This window comes from Mustelus asterias, chromosome 4 (assembly GCF_964213995.1).
Source record: "Mustelus asterias chromosome 4, sMusAst1.hap1.1, whole genome shotgun sequence".
Classification (NCBI taxonomy): domain Eukaryota; kingdom Metazoa; phylum Chordata; class Chondrichthyes; order Carcharhiniformes; family Triakidae; genus Mustelus; species Mustelus asterias.
This window is the reverse complement of record NC_135804.1, coordinates 755,884-774,984: the sequence shown is the minus strand read 5'-3', so window position 1 is coordinate 774,984 and position 19,101 is coordinate 755,884. Positions and strand designations below refer to the sequence as shown.

At 46.2% G+C, this 19,101-nt stretch overlaps 1 protein-coding gene across 15 annotated transcripts in view; it reads right to left on the bottom strand.

The window, feature by feature from the left end:
• The window catches only part of cbfa2t3 (CBFA2/RUNX1 partner transcriptional co-repressor 3), a 198,972-nt gene that overhangs the window by 22,554 nt on the left and 157,317 nt on the right, over positions 1–19,101 (bottom strand). For all 15 annotated transcript variants that reach the window (XM_078210476.1, XM_078210480.1, XM_078210468.1 and 12 more), the window contains 4 exons: positions 18,465–18,556; positions 16,162–16,351; positions 12,936–12,998; positions 4,633–4,823 (listed from right to left, as the gene is read on the bottom strand). In XM_078210476.1, coding sequence (XP_078066602.1) covers positions 4,633–4,823; positions 12,936–12,998; positions 16,162–16,351; positions 18,465–18,556 — 536 coding nt within the window. The remainder of the gene's footprint in view (positions 1–4,632; positions 4,824–12,935; positions 12,999–16,161; positions 16,352–18,464; positions 18,557–19,101) is intronic.

Sequence of the window (19,101 nt, the reverse complement as noted above, 5' to 3'; positions counted from 1 at the left end):
GGGTGCGTGGAATCGGCTGCCGGTAGTGGTGGTGGAAGCGGATTCAATTGAGTCTTTTAAGAGATTTTTGGATAGGTTCATGGAGGTTAGTAAGATAGAGGGTTATAGATGAGCCTCGAAGGTAAGGAAATTGTTCGGCGCAACTTGTGGGCCAAAGGGCCTGTTTGTGCTGTAGCTTTTCTATGTTCTATGAAATGGGCGCGGTATTAAATGAGTACTTTGCGTCAGTATTCACCAAAGAGAAGGACTTGGTGGATGATGAGTCTGGGAAAGGGTGTGTAGTTTGAGTCATGTTGAAATCAAAAAGGAGGAGGTATTGGGGTCCTTGAGAAACATTAAGGTAGACAAGTCCCCAGGGCCTGATGGGATATACCCCAGAATACTGAGAGAGGCAAGGGAGGAAATTGCTGGGGCCTTGAGAGAAATCTTTATATCCTCACTGGCTACAGGGGAGGTACAGTAAGAAGTCTCACAACACCAGGTTAAAGTCCAACAGGTTTATTTGGTAGCAAATACCATAAGCTTTCGGAGCAGAGCTCCTTCGTCATCTCCACATCATGACTACAGGGGAGGTCCCAGAGGACTGGAGAATAGCCAATGTTGTTCCTTTGTTTAAGAAGGGTAGCAAGAATAATCCAGGTAATTACAGGCCGGTGAGCCTTACATCAGTGATAGGGAAATTATTGGAGAGGATTCTTCGAGACAGGATTTATTCCCACTTGGAAATAAGTGGACAAATTATTGAGAGGCAACATGGTTTTGTGAAGGGGAGGTCGTGTCTCACGAACTTGATCGAGTTTTTCGAGGAAGTGCTGGCTTGCCTGCAGAAGGCAGAGAGTGGCTGTGGAGGGGTCTTTCTCTGCATGGAGGTCAGTGACCAGTGGAGTGCCCCAGGGATCTGTTCTGGGACCCTTGCTGTTTGTCATTTTCATAAATGACCTGGATGAGGAAGTGGAGGGATGGGTTGGTAAGTTTGCTGACGACACCAAGTTAGGTGGTGTTGTGGATAGTTTGGAGGGATGTCAGAAGTTGCAGCGAGACATAGATAGAATGCAAGACTGGGCGGAGAAGTGGCAGATGGACTTCAACCCGGATAAGTGTGTGGTGATCCATTTTGGCAGATCCAATGGGATGAAGCAGCAGTATAATATGAAGGGTACCATTCTTAGCAGTGTAGAGGATCAGAAGGACCTTGGAGTCTGGGTCCATAGGACTCTTAAATCGGCCTCGCAGGTGGAGGATGCGGTCAAGAAGGCGTACGGCGTACTAGCCTTCATTAATCGAGGGATTGAGTTTAGGAGTCGGGAGATAATGCTGCAGCTTTATAGGACCCTGGTTAGACCCCACTTGGAGTACTGCGCGCAGTTCTGGTCACCTCATTACAGGAAAGATGTTGAAGCCATTGAAAGGGTGCAGAGGAGATTTACAAGGATGTTGCCTGGATTGGGGGGCATGCCTTATGAGGATAGGTTGAGGGAGCTTGGTCTCTTCTCCCTGGAGAGACGAAGGATGAGAGGTGACCTGATAGAGGTTTACAAGATGTTGAGGGGTCTGGATAGGGTGGACTCTCAGAGGCTATTTCCAAGGGCTGAAATGGTTGCTACGAGAGGACACAGGTTTAAGGTGCTGGGGGGTAGGTACAGGGGGGATGTCAGGGGTAAGTTTTTCACTCAGAGGGTGGTGGGTGAGTGGAATCGGCTGACGTCGGTGGTGGTGGAGGCAAACTCGTTGGGGTCTTTTAAGAGACTTCTGGATGAGTACATGGGATTTAATGGGATTGAGGGCTATAGATAGGCCTAGAGGTGGGGATGTGATCGGCGCAACTTGTGGGCCGAAGGGCCTGTTTGTGCTGTGGCTTTCTATGTTCTATGTTCTAAGATGATTGATGAGGGTAGGGCAGTGGATGTTGTCTACATGGACTTCAGTAAGGCCTTTGACAAGGTCCCTTATGGCAGACTGGTGCAGAAGGTGATGTCGCATGGGATCAGAGGTGAGCTGGCAAGGTGGACACAAAACTGGCTCAGTCAAAGAACACAGTAAGAGTTTTAACAACACCAGGTTAAAGTCCAACAGGTTTATTTGATCGCAAATACCATTAGCTTTCGGAGCGCTGCTCCTTCGTCAGATGGAGTGGAAATGTGCTCTCAAACAGGGCACAGAGACACAAAAATCAAGTTACAGAATACTGATTAGAATGCGAATCCCTACAGCCAGCCAGATCTTAAAGATACAGACAATGTGGGTGGAGGGGTTCTTCAGGTGAAGAAGGGGCTTGGGGCTCCGAAAGCTTGTGTGGCTTTTGCTACCAAATAAACCTGTTGGACTTTAGCCTGGTGTTGTTAAACTTCTTACTGTGTTTACCCCAGTCCAACGCCGGCATCTCCACATCAGTCAAAGAAGACAGCGGGTAGCAGTGGAAGGGTGTGTTTCTAAATGAAAGGCTGTGACAAGTGGCGTTCCTCAGGGATCAGTGCTGGGGCTTTTGCTGTTTGTAATATATATAAATGATTTGGAGGAAAATGTAAGTGGATTGATTAGTAAGTTTGTGGACGACACAAGATTTGGTGGATTTGCGGATAGCGATGCGGACCATCAGAGGATACAGCAGGATATAGATCGGTTGGAGACTTGGGCGGAGAGATGGCAGATGGAGTTTAATCCGGACAAATGTGAGGTAATGCATTTTGGAAGGTCTAATACAGATAGGAAATATACAGTAAATGGCAGAACCCTTAAGAGTATTGATAGGCAAAGGGATCTGGGTGTACAGGTACACAGGTCACTGAAAGTGACAATGCAGGTGGAGAAGGTAGTCAAGAAGGCATACGGCATGCTTGCTTTCTTCAGCCGGGGTATTGAGTTTAAAAATTGGCAAGTCATGTTGCAGCTTTATAGAACCTTGGTTAGGCCGCACTTGGAATATAGTGTTCAATTCTGGTCGCCACACTACCAGACGGATGTAGAGGCTTTGGAGAGGGTACAGAAAAGATTTACCAGGATGTTGCCTGGTATGGAGGGCATTAGCTATGAGGAGAGGTTGGAGAAACTTGGTTTGTTCTCAGTGGAACAACAGAGGTTGAGGGATGATCTGATAGAAGTCTACAAGATTATGAGAGGCATGGACAGAGTGGATAGTCAGAAGCTTTTTCCCAGGGTGGAAGAGTCAATTACTAGGGGGCACAGGTTTAAGGTGCGAGGGGCAAGGTTTAAAGGAGAAGTACGAGGCAGATTTTTTACACAGAGAGTAGTGGGTTGCTGGAACTCGTTGGCGGGGGAAGTAGTGGAAGCGGATACGGTCGTGACTTTTAAGGGGCGTCTTGACAAATCCATCATTAGGATGGGAATAGAAGGATATGGTCCCCAGAACGGTCGAGGGCTTTAGTTAAGTTGGGCAGCATGGTCAGTGCAGGCTTGGAGGGCCGAAGGGCCTGTTCCTGTGCTGTAATTTTCTTTGTTCTTTGTTCTTTACTAAATTCTCATCCATATCATTAATATAAATGACAAATAACAGTGGGCCCAGCACTGATCCCTGAGGCACACCGCTGGTCACGGGCCTCCAGTTTGAAAAATAACCCCCTACAACCACCCTCTGACTTCTGTCATCAAGCTAATTTTGTATCCATTTAGCTACCTCACCCTGGATCCTGTGTGATTTAACCTTATGCAACAACCTACCATGTGCTACCTTGTCAAAGGCCTTGCTAAAGTCCATGTAGACAACATCAACTGCATTTGCCTTCTTGGTTACCCCTTCAAAAAACTCAATCAAATTTATGAGACATGATTTTCCACTCACAAAGTGGGCGGCACAGTGGTTAGTACTGCTGCCTCACAGTGCCAGGGGCCTGGGTTCAATTCTGGCCTCGGGTCACTGTCTGTGTGGAGTTTGCACATTCTCCCCATGTCTGCGTGTGTTTCCTCCAGGTGCTCCGGTTTCCTCCCACAGTCCAAAGATGTGTGGGTTAGGTTGATTGGCCATGCTAAATTGACCCTAGTGTCAGGGGATTAGCAGGGTAAATAAGTTATGGGGATAGGGCCTGGGTGGGATTGTGGTCAGTGCAGTCTCAATGGGCTGAATGGTCTCCTTCTGCACTGTAGGGATTCTATGAGTTTCAGTCACAATGTCAAAGCCATGCTGACTGTCCCGAATCAGTCCTTGTGTCTCTAAACGCCTGTAGATCCTGTCTTTCAAAATACCTTCTAACAACTTACCCACTACAGATGTGAGGCTCACCAGCCTGTAGTTCCCACGCTTTTCCCAAGTGGATTATTACATTGAAATGAAATTAAAGGGCACAGAGAATCAATAAAGAAAGTAAAGGAAAATTTGCATCTAAAATGATTAAATTTAACTATTTACTTAATTGCTGGAACAAAAACAGAAAGTGCAGCGGGTCTGGCAGCATATGTGGAGAGAGAAACAGAGTTAATTATTCGTGTTGAATATGACCCTTCTTCAGAAAGAAGTCATGTGGCTTTGAAACACTAACTCTATTCTCTCTCCACAGACGCTGCCAGACCTGCTGGGCTTTTCCAGTGTTTTCTGTTTTTATTTCATATTTCTAGCATCTGCAGTATTTTGCTGGTGGTCCTCGGTGCTTCCTCTGCTGAAGGTTAAAGTTGTGCTCTCACCTCACTGGAGTCCTCCTGTTTGCTGTTGGTGGACCGAGCATCCTCAGAGGCTTGCTGCTTTGCCTCAGTCAGTGCACGCTCCATCTTCGCTCGTTCAGCCCTGATCATCTCATGGGCTTTGTGTTCTGCCTCCAAAACTGCTTTCTTTAGCTCCATCATAGCCTGTCGCTTCACCTCATTCACTGCTTCTTCTGGGAGCGAGGGCGAAGAAAAGAAGACATGAAAATGAGTCTGCAACTGTACTGAGGTTTGTGTTTAGAGACTCACACAGTGTGGCTGTATTCCAGGCAGGACCTGTAACATTCTCAGCGTGAAATCCAGCCACACAATGTCAGTGCCACCAGGTACTCGAGCTGATAGTTAGTGGTGTCATGGTAATGTCTCTGGACAAGTAATCAAGGGATCCAGTCATGGGTTCAAATCCCACCACAGCAGCTCATGGAATTTAAATTCAATTAATAAATCTGGAATTGAACAATAGTCATGGATAAGGACAAGAGTGGCCCTCGGGTGAGGGGCTTAATTGGGCGAGGACCAATTCCATCCAAATGAGAAGGAACCGGGGAATGTGGATTGGGAGCGGCTATTTGAGGGCAAATCCACGTCTGGCATGTGGGAGGATTTTAAAGGCCGGTTGATTGAAGTGCAGGACAGGCATGTCCCTGCAAAAATGAAGGATAGAAATGGCAGGATTCGGGAACCATGGATGACAAGGGAAATTGTAAGCTTAGTCAAAAGGGAAAAAGAAGCATACAACAGGTCTAGGCATCTAAAAACTGACAAAAGTCCTTGAGTACAGTGAAAGTAAGAAGGAACATAAATGTGGAATTATGAGGGTTAAAGGGGCCATGAAATGTCTTTAGCAAACAGGGTCAAGGAAAATCCCAAGGCTTCTTATGCATTAGAAGCAAGTGGGTAGCAAGAGAAAGAGTAGGCCCACTCAAGGACAATGGAGGAAAGTTATGCGTGGAGCCACAGGAAGTGAGTGAGATTCTTAACGAGTATGTAAGGGGAAAAATGTAAGGAAAGCACACTTTAAAATAGCTGCCTGGCACATAAAGAGTTAACTGGGAAAGGAACCACAAAACAGACACCGGCTTCCACTTATACAAAGATCACTTCAAATCAAACCCAACAGACAAGCCATTTAAAAATCACAGACAATGATTTAAAGTAAACGAACACCTCAGGAAGCCAAGCCAAGGATCGAGACATCTTTTAGATAAGGAAAAAACCCGAGACAAAGGGAGTAGATTAGTTATAGGAAGAGCGGGAAAATATGAATGCAGGAAAACCGATTAGCACCTGAATGAGCCAAAACCAACCATTGATAGCCACAGACATAGGAAATGTACCCATTCATAAGAACAATACTGTGTTAAATGTCTGTATCTGTTTGTATCTGCCTATAATGATGTGATAATGTTCAAAATCTCCGGTCCATCTATTGTGTAAAGAGTATAAAGATGGACCGTTCCTGACATTTTACTGAGAGAAGGTTTGCTACTGACTCGTGCCTTGTCTCCACGGAGCTCCGTTGAATAAAATGTGTTTTGGAATCTCGAGATCTGACTACTAGTGGATTTTTCCCACAACAAGTACTTTGTATCAGTATTCACCAAGGAGAAGGACATGACAGATGTTGAGGTCAGGGATAGGTGTGTGAATGCCCTGGAGAATGGCGGAAGTGTCGAGTATCCTATATTGCTTTAAGGTAGACAAGTCCCCGGGGCCGGATGGGATCTATCCCAGGTTACTGCGGAAGGCAAGGGGAGAAATAGCCGGGGTCTTGACAGATATATTCACATCTTCTTTGACCACAGGTGAGGTTCCAGAGGATTGGAGAATAGACAATGTTATTCCCTTGTTTAAGAAAGGAAGCAGGGATAATCTAGGAAATTATAGGCCGGTGAGCCTGATGTCAGTGGTGGGGAAGCTTTTGGAGAAGATACTGAGGGACAGGATACATGCACATTTGGAAGAAAATGGACTAGTTAGTGACAGGCAGCCTGGTTTTGTACAGGAAAGGTCATGTCTCACCAACTTGATTGAGTTTTTTGAAGAGGTGACAAAGATAATTGATGAAAGAAGGGCTGTGGATGTAGAACATAGAACTGTACAGCACAGAACAGGCCCTTCGGCCCACGAGCTTTATCTGAAACCAAGATCAAGCTATCCCACTCCCTATCATCCTGGTGTGCTCCATGTGCCTATCCAATAACCGCTTAAATGTTCCTAAAGTGTCTGACTCCACTATCACTGCAGGCAGTCCATTCCACACCCCAACCACTCTCGGCGTAAAGAACCTACCTCTGATGTCCTTCCCATATCTCCCACCATGAACCCTATAGTTATGCCCCCTTGTAGTAGCTCCATCCACCCGAGGAAATAGTATTTGAACGTTCACTCTATCTATCCCCTTCATCATTTTATAAACCTCTATTAAGTCTCCCCTCAGCCTCCTCCGCTCCAGAGAGAACAGCCCTAGCTCCCTCAACCTTTCCTCATAAGACCTACCCTCCAAACCAGGCAGCATCCTGGTAAATCTCCTCTGCACTCTTTCCAGCGCTTCCACATCCTTCTTATAGTGAGGTGACCAGAACTGCACACAATATTCCAAATGTGGTCTCACCAAGGTCCTGTACAGTTGCAGCATAACCCCATGGCTCTTAAACTCCAACCCCCTGTTAATAAAAGCTAACACACTATAGGCCTTCTTCACAGCTCTATCCACTTGAGTGGCAACCTTTAGAGATCTGTGGATATGGACCCCAAGATCTCTCTGTTCCTCCACAGTCTTCAGAACCCTACCTTTGACCCTGTAATCCACATTTAAATTAGTCCTACCAAAATGAATCACCTCACATTTATCAGGGTTAAACTCCATTTGTCATTTTTCAGCCCAGCTTTGCATCCTATCTATGTCTCTTTGCAGCCTACAACAGCCCTCCACCTCATCCACTACTCCACCAATCTTGGTGTCATCAGCAAATTTACTGATCCACCCTTCAGCCCCCTCCTCTAAGTCATTAATAAAAATCACAAAGAGCAGAGGACCAAGCACTGATCCCTGTGGCACTCCGCTAGCAACCTGCCTCCATTTAGAAAATTTTCCATCCACCACCACCCTCTGTCTTCGATCAGATAGCCAATTACCTATCCAATCTGCCAACTTTCCCTCTATCCCACACCTCCTTACTTTCATCATAAGCCGACCATGGGGGACCTTATCAAACGCCTTACTAAAATCCATGTATATGACATCAACTGCCCTACCTTCATCAACACACTTAGTTACCTCCTCAAAAAATTCAATCAAATTTGTGAGGCACGACTTGCCCTTCACGAATCCGTGCTGACTATCCCGGATTAATCCGCATCTTTCTAAATGGTCGTAAATCCCATCCCTAAGGACCTTTTCTATCAATTTACCAACCACCGAAGTAAGGCTAACCGGTCTATAATTACCAGGGTCATTTCTATTCCCTTTCTTAAACAGAGGAATGTAGTTTATATGGACTTTAGTAAGGCCTTTGACACAGTCCCACATGGCAGACTGGTACAAAAACTAAAATCACATGGGATTCGGGGTGGGCTGGCTGGATGGATACAGAACTGGCTTGGTTATTGAAGACAGAGAGTAGCGGTGGAAGGGTGTTTTTCAGAATGGAGATCTGTAGCTAGTGGTGTTCAACAGGGATCAGTGCTGGGACCTCTGTTGTTTGTGGTATATATAAATGATCTGGAGGAAAATGCAGGTGGTCTGATTAGTAAGTTTGCGGATGATATGAAGATTGGTGGAGTTGCTGATAGTGCCAGGGATTGTTAGAGGATACAGCAGGATATAGACAGATTGGAGACTTGGGCACAGAAATGGCAGATGGAGTTTAATCCGGACAAATGTGAGGTGATGCATTTTGGAGGATCAAATTTAGGTGTGAATTATACTGTAAATGGCAGAACCCTCAGGAACATTAACATGCAGAGGGATCTGGGCATGTAGGTCCACAGTTCCCTAAAAGTGGCAACACAGGTGGCCAAAGGGATTAGAAAGGCATATGGTATGCTTGCCTTCATCAGCCAGGGCATTGAGTACAAGAGTTGGGAAATCATGTTGCAGCTATATGAAACCTTGGTTAGGCTGCATTTGGAGTATTGTGTGCAGTTCTGGTCACCACGCTACCAGAAGGACGTGGAAGCTTTGGAGAGAGTGCAAAGAAGGTTCACTAGGATGCTGCCTGGTCTCGAGGGCTTTGGCTATGAGAAGAAGTTGAATAAACTAGGATTGTTTGAACTGGACAGACAGAGGTTGAGGGGAGACCTGATAGAGGTCTACAAAATTATGAGAGACATAGACAGGATGGATAGTCAGAGGCTTTTTCCCAGGGTGGAAGTGTCAATTACACGGGGCACAGGTTCAAGGTGGGAGGGGGAAAGTTTAAGGGAGATGTGCGGGGGAAGTTTTTCATGCAGAGAGTGGTGGGTGCCTGGAACGCGCTGCCGGAGAAGGTGGTGGAAGCAGGTACATTAGCAACATTTAAGAGGCATCTGAATTCAAAGTTAATCTGCCACTGATCCTCCTGTTCCACCAGCCTGCCAAAGTCCTCTTGAAGTCGATCATTATTCTCTTCAGTTCACAATACCTTAAGTTAGTGTGAAAACTAAAGATCAGTGCTACAATTAAAAACAAATATAAAACCAATATAAGACTAACTGGCCTGTAATTGTTTGGCATTTCCTTTGATCCCTTTTTAAACAATGGAACTGCGTTTGAATTTCTCCAGTGCTCCGGTACCTCCCCTGTATCCAGTGAGGATTGGAAAATCATCCTCAGAGCATCTGCTATCTCCTCCCTGACCACCTTCAGCAGCCTCGGAAACAGTCCATTGGTCCTAGTGATTTAGCAACTTTTCAAAGATTCCAACCCTTCTAGTACTTCCTCCCTCTTTATGATTATCCCGTCCAATATCTCAGTGTTCCTCCTGGAATAATGAGCCTGGACAGGTGTCAGATCTCTCAGTGGGAGAGCATCTTGGGGATAGCGATCATAACTCTATCTCCATCATGCTTGCATTGGAAATAGAGAGGATCAGGCAAGCTAGGAAAGTGTTTATATGGAGTAAGGGGAAATATGAAGACATACGGCAGCAAATTAGAGGAGTAAATTGGAAGGAGGTATTCTCGGGGAAATCTACTGAAGAGAGGTGGCTGTTTTTCAAGGAATGTCTGTCGAGGGTTCTACAGGACAATGTTCCGAGCAGACAGGGAGGAGTTGGTAGGTTAAAGGAACCGTGGTGCACGAAAGCTGTGCGGGACCTAGTCGAGAAGAAAAGGAAAGCGTACAAAAGGTTCAGAGAGCTTGGCGAAGATAGGGATCTAGATGAGTATACGGCTTGTAGGAAGGGACTAAAGAAGGAAATTAGGAGAGCCAGAAGGGGTCACGAGAAGGCCTTGGCGAGTAGAATTAGGGAAAACCCTAAGGCTTTCTATAAATATGTGAAGAGTAAAAGGATGAGACATGAAGGAATAGGGCCTATAAAAGGTGAAGGCGGGAAAATCAGTATGGAACCAGTAGAAATGGCAGAGGTGCTTAATGAGTATTTTGCCTCGGTTTTCACAGAGGAGAAGGGCCTGGGTGGATGTACTGTGGGCTTGCGGTGGACTGAAAAGATTGAGTATGTGCACTTTAACAAAGAGGTTGTGCTGGAATCTTTGAATGGCATCAAGATAGATAAGTCACCGGGTCCGGATGGGATGTACCCCAGGTTACTGTGGGAGGCGAGGGAAGAGATTGCAGAGCCTCTGGCGATGATCTTTGCGTCGTCGATGGAGACGGGAGAGGTGCCGGAGGATTGGAGGATTGCGGATGTGGTTCCTATTTTCAAGAAGGGGAATAGGGATAGCCCAGGAAATTACCGACCGGTGAATCTAACCTCAGTGGTTGGTAAGCTGATGGAGAAGATCCTGAGGGACAAGATTTATGAGCATTTAGAGAGGTTTAGTATGCTCAAGAATACTCAGCATGGCTTTGTCAAGGGCAGATCGTGCCTTACGAACCTGGTGGAGTTCTTCGAAAATGTGACTAAACACATTGACGAAGGGAAAGCTGTAGATGTGGTTTATATGGATTTTAGTAAGGCGTTCGATAAGGTCCCCCATGCAAGGCTTCTCGAAAAAGTGAGAGGGCATGGGATCCAAGCGGCTGCTGCCCTGTGGATCCAGAACTGGCTTGCCCAAAGGAGGCAGAGAGTGGGTATAGATGGGTCTTTTTCTAATTGGAGGTCGGTCACCAGTGGTGTGCCCCAGGGATCTGTTCTGGGACCCTTGCTGTTTGTCATTTTCATAAATGACCTGGATGAGGAAGTGGAGGGATGGGTTGGTAAGTTTGCTGACGACACGAAGGTTGGTGGGGTTGTGGATAGTCTGGAGGGATGTCAGAAGTTACAGAGGGACATAGATAGGATGCAAGACTGGGCGGAGAAGTGGCAGATGGACTTCAACGCAGATAAATGCGTAGTGGTCCATTTTGGCAGGTCAAATGGGATGAAGGAGTACAATATAAAGGGAAAGACTCTTAGTACGGTAGAGGATCAGAAGGACCTTGGGGTCCGGGTCCATAGGACTCTAAAATCGACCCTGCATGTAGAGGAGGTGGTTAAGTAGGCATATGGTGTGCTGGCCTTTATCAATCGAGGGATTGAGTTTAGGAGTCCGGGGATAATGATGCAGCTATATAAGACCCTCGTCAGACCCCACTTGGAGTACTGTGCTCAGTTCTGGTCGCCTCATTACAGGAAGGATGTGGAAAAGATTGAAAGGGTGCAGAGGAGATTTACAAGGATGTTGCCTGGATTGAGTGGCATGTCTTATGAGGATAGGCTGAGGGAGCTCAGTCTTTTCTCCTTGGAGAGACGTAGGATGAGAGGAGACCTAATAGAGGTATATAAGATGTTGAGAGGCATAGATCGGGTGGACTCTCAGAGGCTTTTTCCCAGGGTGGAAATGGCTGCTACGAGAGGACACAGGTTTAAGGTGCTGGGGGGTAGGTACAGGGGAAATGTTAGGGGGAAGTTTTTCACACAGAGGGTGGTGGGCGAGTGGAATCGGCTGCCGTCAGTGGTGGTGGAGGCAAACTCAATAGGGTCTTTTAAGAGACTCCTGGATGAGTACATGGGTCTTAATAGGATGGAGGGTTATAGGTAGGCCTAAAAGGTAGGGATATGTTCGGCACAACTTGTGGGGCCGAAGGGCCTGTTTTGTGCTGTAGTTTTCTATGTTTCTATGTTTCTAATACTAAATCTGCATGATCCTTTTGTAAACACGGAGACAAAATATTCATTTAAAACCTTTCCCACAGCCACTGCATCTACACACAAGTTCCTTTCTTTATCTCCGATAGGTCCCACTTTTTCCTTAATTAACCTTTTACCATTAATATATTGGTAAAATATCTTTGGTTTTCTTTAACTTTATTTGCTAATTTTGTTTCTGCCCTCTCTTTGATTTTCTTATTTCCTTTTTTACTTCTGCTTTGGTGAAGACTGATGTAAAGTACTCCGTACCTGAGCCATGTCCTGGTGCCATGTATAAATCCCCATTTTGATCAGTAAATAGTCTCACCCCACATCTTACCATCCTTTTACTATTTACATGCCGATGGAAGACTCTTCATGCTAGCTGCCGGTCTTTTCTCATACCCATTGACTACACCTCAGAAAGTATTTCTTTGGCTGTGAAGCATTCTTCGACATTCTGAGGTCATCAAAAGCATTATAAAGATAGAAGTCTTTACTTCATAGAAATCATAGAAACCCTACAGTGCAGAAGGAGGCCATTCGGCCCTATCGAGTCTGCACCGACCACAATCCCACCCAGGTCCTACCCCCACATATTTACCCGCTAATCCCTCTAACCTACGCATCTCAGGACTCTAAGGGGCAATTTTTAACCTGGCCAATCAACCTAACCCACACATCTTTGGACTGTGGGAGGAAACCGGAGCATCCGGAGGAAACCCACGCAAACACGAGGAGAATGTGCAAACTCCACACAGACAGTGACCCGAGCCGGGAATCGAACCCGGGACCCTCGAGCTGTGAAGCAGCAGTGCTTTCTTTCTATTTCATTCAGTTCCTCTCTGAGCAGCCTGGCCAGGGCAGAGAAGACCATTCACTGAGCAGCAGCAACAATATAGCTCCCTGTATGTAGAGGGCACTCGATGGGGAATAGTGGGTCAGACATTTCACACTGAGGGAAACTGGGGTCAGGATCCACATTTAGAAATGAACAGCATTGCAGCCTACCAGCTTTCTTCCAGATCTCCTCCTGTGTGAAACCCTGTCTGTGCAGCATCTCTCCTGGTATTTCTGAAAACACAAAACACAAACCCAAAAGTGGGAGTTTCACATAAACCATTTCCAGTACCACCTACTTATGTACTCCACTCAACAGCAACTCTTCGACTTCTTCGGCTTCTTCGACAGCACCTATCAAACCTGTGACCTCTACCATCTAGAACAACAAAAACAGAAGATACATGGTTCTCCTCCAAGTCACACATCATCCTAACTCAGAAATGTATTGCTGTGTTGGGTCAACATCCTGCACTCCCTCTCGAACAGCACTGTGAGTGTATCTACACCACAGAAACTGCAGCGGTTCAATGAGGTGTCTCAACACCATCTTCTCAAGGGCAATTAGTGATGGGCGCTCACATTCCATGAAGATATAAACATTTTAAAAGGGGTTGTTCAGGTTCCTGGGTCAGGGTTAAGCTGGTTCTGCTCTGGGTGACCCGAGGTCCAGATCCATCGAGATGTACCCAGGTCATGAATCACAATGGAATATTCCACATTCTCATTCAACGTGTAAATTGAGGTCTTCGCCCCAGGAGTGAATGATATAGAATATTTCTCCCAGTTTTTGGTGGCCAATCTTTGGGCAGAGGTAGGGCATCATGACAATGTAATTGAAAGTACATAACACAGGGACAAGAGTAGTCCATTCAGCCCTTTGTGCCTGTTCTGTCAATCAAATTGATCAGAGCTGAGGGAGGGAGCAGCTTGAATCGGATGGGGAGGGATGAATCAGTAAGTGAGGTTGAGGGTGGGATTGGGAACAGGAGATTCAGAATGTCAAGATTAGGGTATATGACAGTAACGTAAAAACACTGGACTCCACTCCCTAGTCAGTTGGATCAGTTACAACTCAGGACATTTTTTCAATTTCTTCCCCAGGACTTGAAAACACACCACTTCTCACTGAGGTAAAAATATAGAAACTCGAAGCAGGAGGAGGCCACTTGGCCCTATGAGCCTGCTCCATCATTCATTTTGATCATGGCTGATCATCAAATTCAATATCCTGATACCCCCCATATCCCTTGATTCTTTCAGCCCCAAGAGCTATGTCTAATTTATTCTTGAAATCAGACAACGTTTTGGCCTCAACTACTTTCTGTGGTCGTGAATTCCACACATTCACCACCCTCTGGGTGAAGAAATTTCTCCTCACCTCAGTTCTAAAAGGTTTACCCCTTATCCTCAAACTATGACCCCTAGTTCTGGACTCCCCCACCATCAGGAACATTCTTTCTGAATCTACCCTGTCTAACCCTGTTAGAATTTTATAAGTTTCTATGAGATCCCCTCTCACTCTTCTGAACTCCAGTGAATATAATCCTAACCGATTTAGTCTCTCCTTATATGACAGACCTGCCATCCCAGGAATCAGCCTGGTAAGCCTGGTAAGGGGCGGCATGGTAGCACAGTGGTTAGCACTGCTGCTTCACAGCTCCAGGGACCTGGGTTCGATTCCCGGCTTGGGTCACTGTCTGTGTGGAGTTTGCACATTCTCCTCGTGTCTGCGTGGGTTTCCTCCGGGTGCTCCAGTTTCCTTCCACAGTCCAAAGATGTGCGGGTTAGGTTGATTGGCCATGCTTAAATTGCCCCTTAGTGTCCTGGGAGGTGTAGATTAGAGGGATTAGCGGGTAAAATATGTGGGGGTAGGGCCTGGGTGGGATTGTGGTCGGTGCAGGCTCGATGGGCCGAATGGCCTCTTTCTGTACTATAGGGTTTCTATGAAGCCTTTGCTCTACTCTCCCTATAGCAAGGACACCCTTCCTCAGATAAGGACACCAACACTGCACACAATACTCCAGGTGTAGCCTCACCAATGTCCTATACAATTGCAGCAAAATATCCCTATTCCTAAACTCCAATCCTCTTGCTATGAAGGCCAACATACCATTTGCCTTCTTTACTGCCTGCTGTACCTGCGCGCTTACTTTCAGCGACAGATGCACGAGGACTCCAAGGTCTCGTTGAGTATCCACTTCTCTCAATTTACACCATTCAAGTAATAATCTGTCTTCCTATTATTGCTACCAAAATGGATAACCTCACATCTATCTACATTATATTGCATCTGCCATGCATCTGCCCACACACTCAGTCTGTCCAAATCACACTGAAGCATCTCTGCATCCTCCTCACAGCTCACCCTCCCACCCAACTTTGTATCATCTGCAGATGTGGAGATAATACATTCAGTTCCCTCTTCCAAATCATTAATATATAATGTGAACAGTTGGGGTCCTAGCACAGATCCCTGTGGAACCCCACTAGTCACTGACAGCCAATCAGAAAATTACCCATTTATGCCTACTCTTTGCTTCCTATCTGCTAACCAGCTTTCTATTCATCTCAAGATATTACCCGCAATCCCATGTGAAATACAGAAGCCACAGACACTGATTCTCACTCAGATACAGGATCCACAGATACCAATTCTCACTGAGATACAGGGTCCACAGATATCATTCTCACTGAGATACAGGATCCACAGATACCAATTCTCACTGAGATACAGGATCCACAGGTACTGATTCTCACTGAGATACAGGATCCACAGATGCTGATTCTCACTGAGATACAGGATCCACAGGTACTGATTCTCACTGAGATACAGGATCCACAGATACCAATTCTCACTGAGATACAGGGTCCACAGATATCATTCTCACTGAGATACAGGATCCACAGATACCAATTCTCACTGAGATACAGGATCCACAGGTACTGATTCTCACTGAGATACAGGGTCCACAGATATCATTCTCACTGAGATGCAGGATCCACAGGTACTGATTCTCACTGAGATACAGGAGTCAACTGGGGTTTGGCTTTTCGATGACAGCTGTATAGGTGTAAAGGGAAGAGTGAGGATTATGGTGGAGTAATACTTTGAGACACAGGGACCATGATCGAGAATGCGAAAATAAACATTTGCCTCTTCCTTGCAGATCACAAAATGAAGAAAAAGATCTTGAAGTTGAAACTCCATCATTTTTTTTTATCATTATAAAGCTATTTATATTACTTGATAGGATAAGAAGCAAAGATAACATTCTTGTCAATGTGTGATTGTGCCAGAAATTTCAGCCTTTGGTACCAGGCACTATCTTCTGCAGGACATTATTGGAATTAGAGCAGGACAGATCGACAGATTGAAAGAAAGGAAATTCTGTACCTTGTTGGGGATCTCCTGGGCTGGAGGAATTGTGAGGAAGCTGCACTGAATTCCCACCTTTCCTCATATCGGTGTCACTGTGGTGTTGGATCCAGTGATTAAGTTCTTCCCGGTCAGCTTCCTGGCAACGGCGCAGCACAGTCAGTGAACGGCGAGTCTTCTCCACCATATCCATGATACAGTTCAGGAGCTGACAAGAAAAGATCAAAATCAGCCGTGTGAAAATAGAGAGGCAAAGCTACAGGAGGATTGAAGTGTAACAGAATGTTTATTCAGCATTTTCATATACTCAGCGTGTCCTGAAGCATTAAGGAATTATTTGAAATATCATCACCGTTATGTAGATAACTGAGCAGCCAATGTGAATTGATAACAAAGAACAAAGAACAATACAGCACAGGAACAGGCCCTTCGGCCCTCCAAGCCTGCGCCGCTCATGTGCCCACTAGACCATTCGTTTGTATCCCTCTATTCCCAGTCTGTTCATGTGGCTGTCTAGATAAGTCTTAAACGATCCCAGCGTGTCCGCCTCAATCACCTTGCTTGGCAGTGCATTCCATGCCCCCACCACCCTCTGTGTAAAATACGTCCCCCTGACATCTGTGTTGAACCTTGCCCCCCTCACCTTGAACCCGTGACCCCTTGTGTTCGTCACCTCCGACCTGGGAAAAAGCTTCCCACTGTTCACCCTATCTATGCCCTTCATAATTTTATACACCTCTATTAGGTCACCCCTCATCCTCCGTCTTTCCAGGGAGAACAACCCCAGTTTACCCAATCTCTCCTCATAGCTAAGACCCTCCATACCAGGCAACATCCTGGTAAACCTTTTCTGTACTCTCTCCAAAGCCTGCACGTCCTTCTGGTAGTGTGGCGACCAGAATTGGACACAGTATTCCAAATGTGGCCTAACCAACGTTCTATACAGCGGCAACATCATATGCCAACTTTTATATTCTATGCCCCGTCCAATGGTTGATGGTTCTGATGTTAAACTTAGATTAGGAAAGATGGGAGAAGGCTCGAGTGGAGTAGGATTGTCTTATGAAGAGAGATTGGGTGGACTGGGCCTGAATTCACTGGAATTTAGATGAATGAGAGGGGATCTTACTGAAACATGTAAAATTCTGACAGGGCTGGACAGGGTAACATGGTGGCACAGTGGATAGCACTGCTGTCTCACAGCGCCATGGACCCAGGTTCAATTCCCAGCTTGGGCACTGTTTGTGTGGAGTTTGCACATTCTCCCTCTGTCTGCGTGGGTTTCCCCCGGGTGCTCCGGTTTCCTCCCACAGTCTGAAAGATTTGCTGGTTAGGAGCATTGGCCATGCTAAATTCTCCCTCAGTGTACCCGAACAGGCGCTGGAGTGTGGCAACTAGGGGATTTTCACAGTAACTTCATTGCAGTGTCAATGTAAGACTACTTGTGACACTAATAAAATTAAAAAAAGATTGGATGCAGGGGTGTTCTTTCCTTTGGCTCGAAGGTTGAGAACAAGGGGTCACAGTCTCAGACACTATCACCACTGTGTGTCAACACCACCATGCTAAAAAAAACCTTCTGCCCTTACTCGATCCGTATCCCTCTATTCCCTCCCTATTCATGGACCCATCCAGATGTCTCTTAAATGTTGCGAATGTGCCTGCTTCCACCACCTCCTCTGGCAGCGCGTTCCAGGCACCCACCACTCTGCGCGAAAAACTTCCCCCGCACATCTCCCTTAAATTTTCCCCCTCTCACCTTGAACCTGTGCCCCCTTGTAATTGTCACTTCCACCCTGGGAAAAAGCCTCTGACTATCCACCCTGTCTGTGCCTCTCATAATTTTGTAGGCCTCTATCAGTCTCCCCTCAGCCTCCGTCTTTCCAGTGAAAACAATCCTAGTTTATTCAACCTCTCCTCATAGCCAATGTTCTCGAGACCAGGCAACATCCTGGTGAACCTTCTTTGCACTCGCTCCAAAGCTTCCACGTCCTTCTGGCAGTGTGGTGACCAGAACTGCACGCAATACTCCAAATGCAGCCTAACCAAGGTTTTATATAGCTGCAACATGATTTCCCAAATCTTGTACACAAAGACCCAGCTGATGAAGGTAAGCATGCCATATGCCTTCTTAATCACCTTGGCCACCTGTGTTGCCACGTTCCTGAACCTGCTTCTTCAGGAGAGATGGTGTGGAAAATAGAAGCAATTAAAAAGACTGAACATTCTCTATTTCAGTTCCTTTTAGAGAAAGCCCACCACAAGGTTAAATGTATCAACAATCTTACAGTTAACAGTGAGTGTAAATTCCCCACACCTACATTATCCAGGTGTTTCCATTCCTCTGCCCACTCCCGGTCTGTCAAGCGATGATCAATTACTTCTTCCTGTCGGGATCTGTGTGTTCCTGGAGCTGAAAGCAAAACACCAACATCAGCAGACATTGGAAATCATCGTCCATCCTGCTAAATTAAAACTAAGTTAAGACACGGTAACTAAACGCTGGACATCACAAAGTTCAGACTCTAAGTGCCGGCCTCCAGTCACCAGCCACACCCAGCAGGGGACCAGAATGTGAGCATCTACAAAACTGAAGCGTTTGCAACCATCTTCAGCCAGAAGCGCCGATTGGATGATCCATCTCGGCCTCCTCCAGTGCCGATTGGATGATCCATCTCGGCCTCCTCCAGTGCCGATTGGATGATCCATCTCGGCCTCCTCCAGTGCCGATTGGATGATCCATCTCGGCCTCCTCCAGTGCCGATTGGATGATCCACCTCAGCCTCCTCCGGTGCCGATTGGATGATCCACCTCAGCCTCCTCCGGTGGTCCCCAGCATCTCAGATGTCAGACTTCAGCTGATTCGATTCACTCCACGTGATGTGAAGAAAGGGCTGAAGGCATTGGATACAGAAAAGGCTATGGACCTATCAATACCCCACCAATAGTACTGAAGAC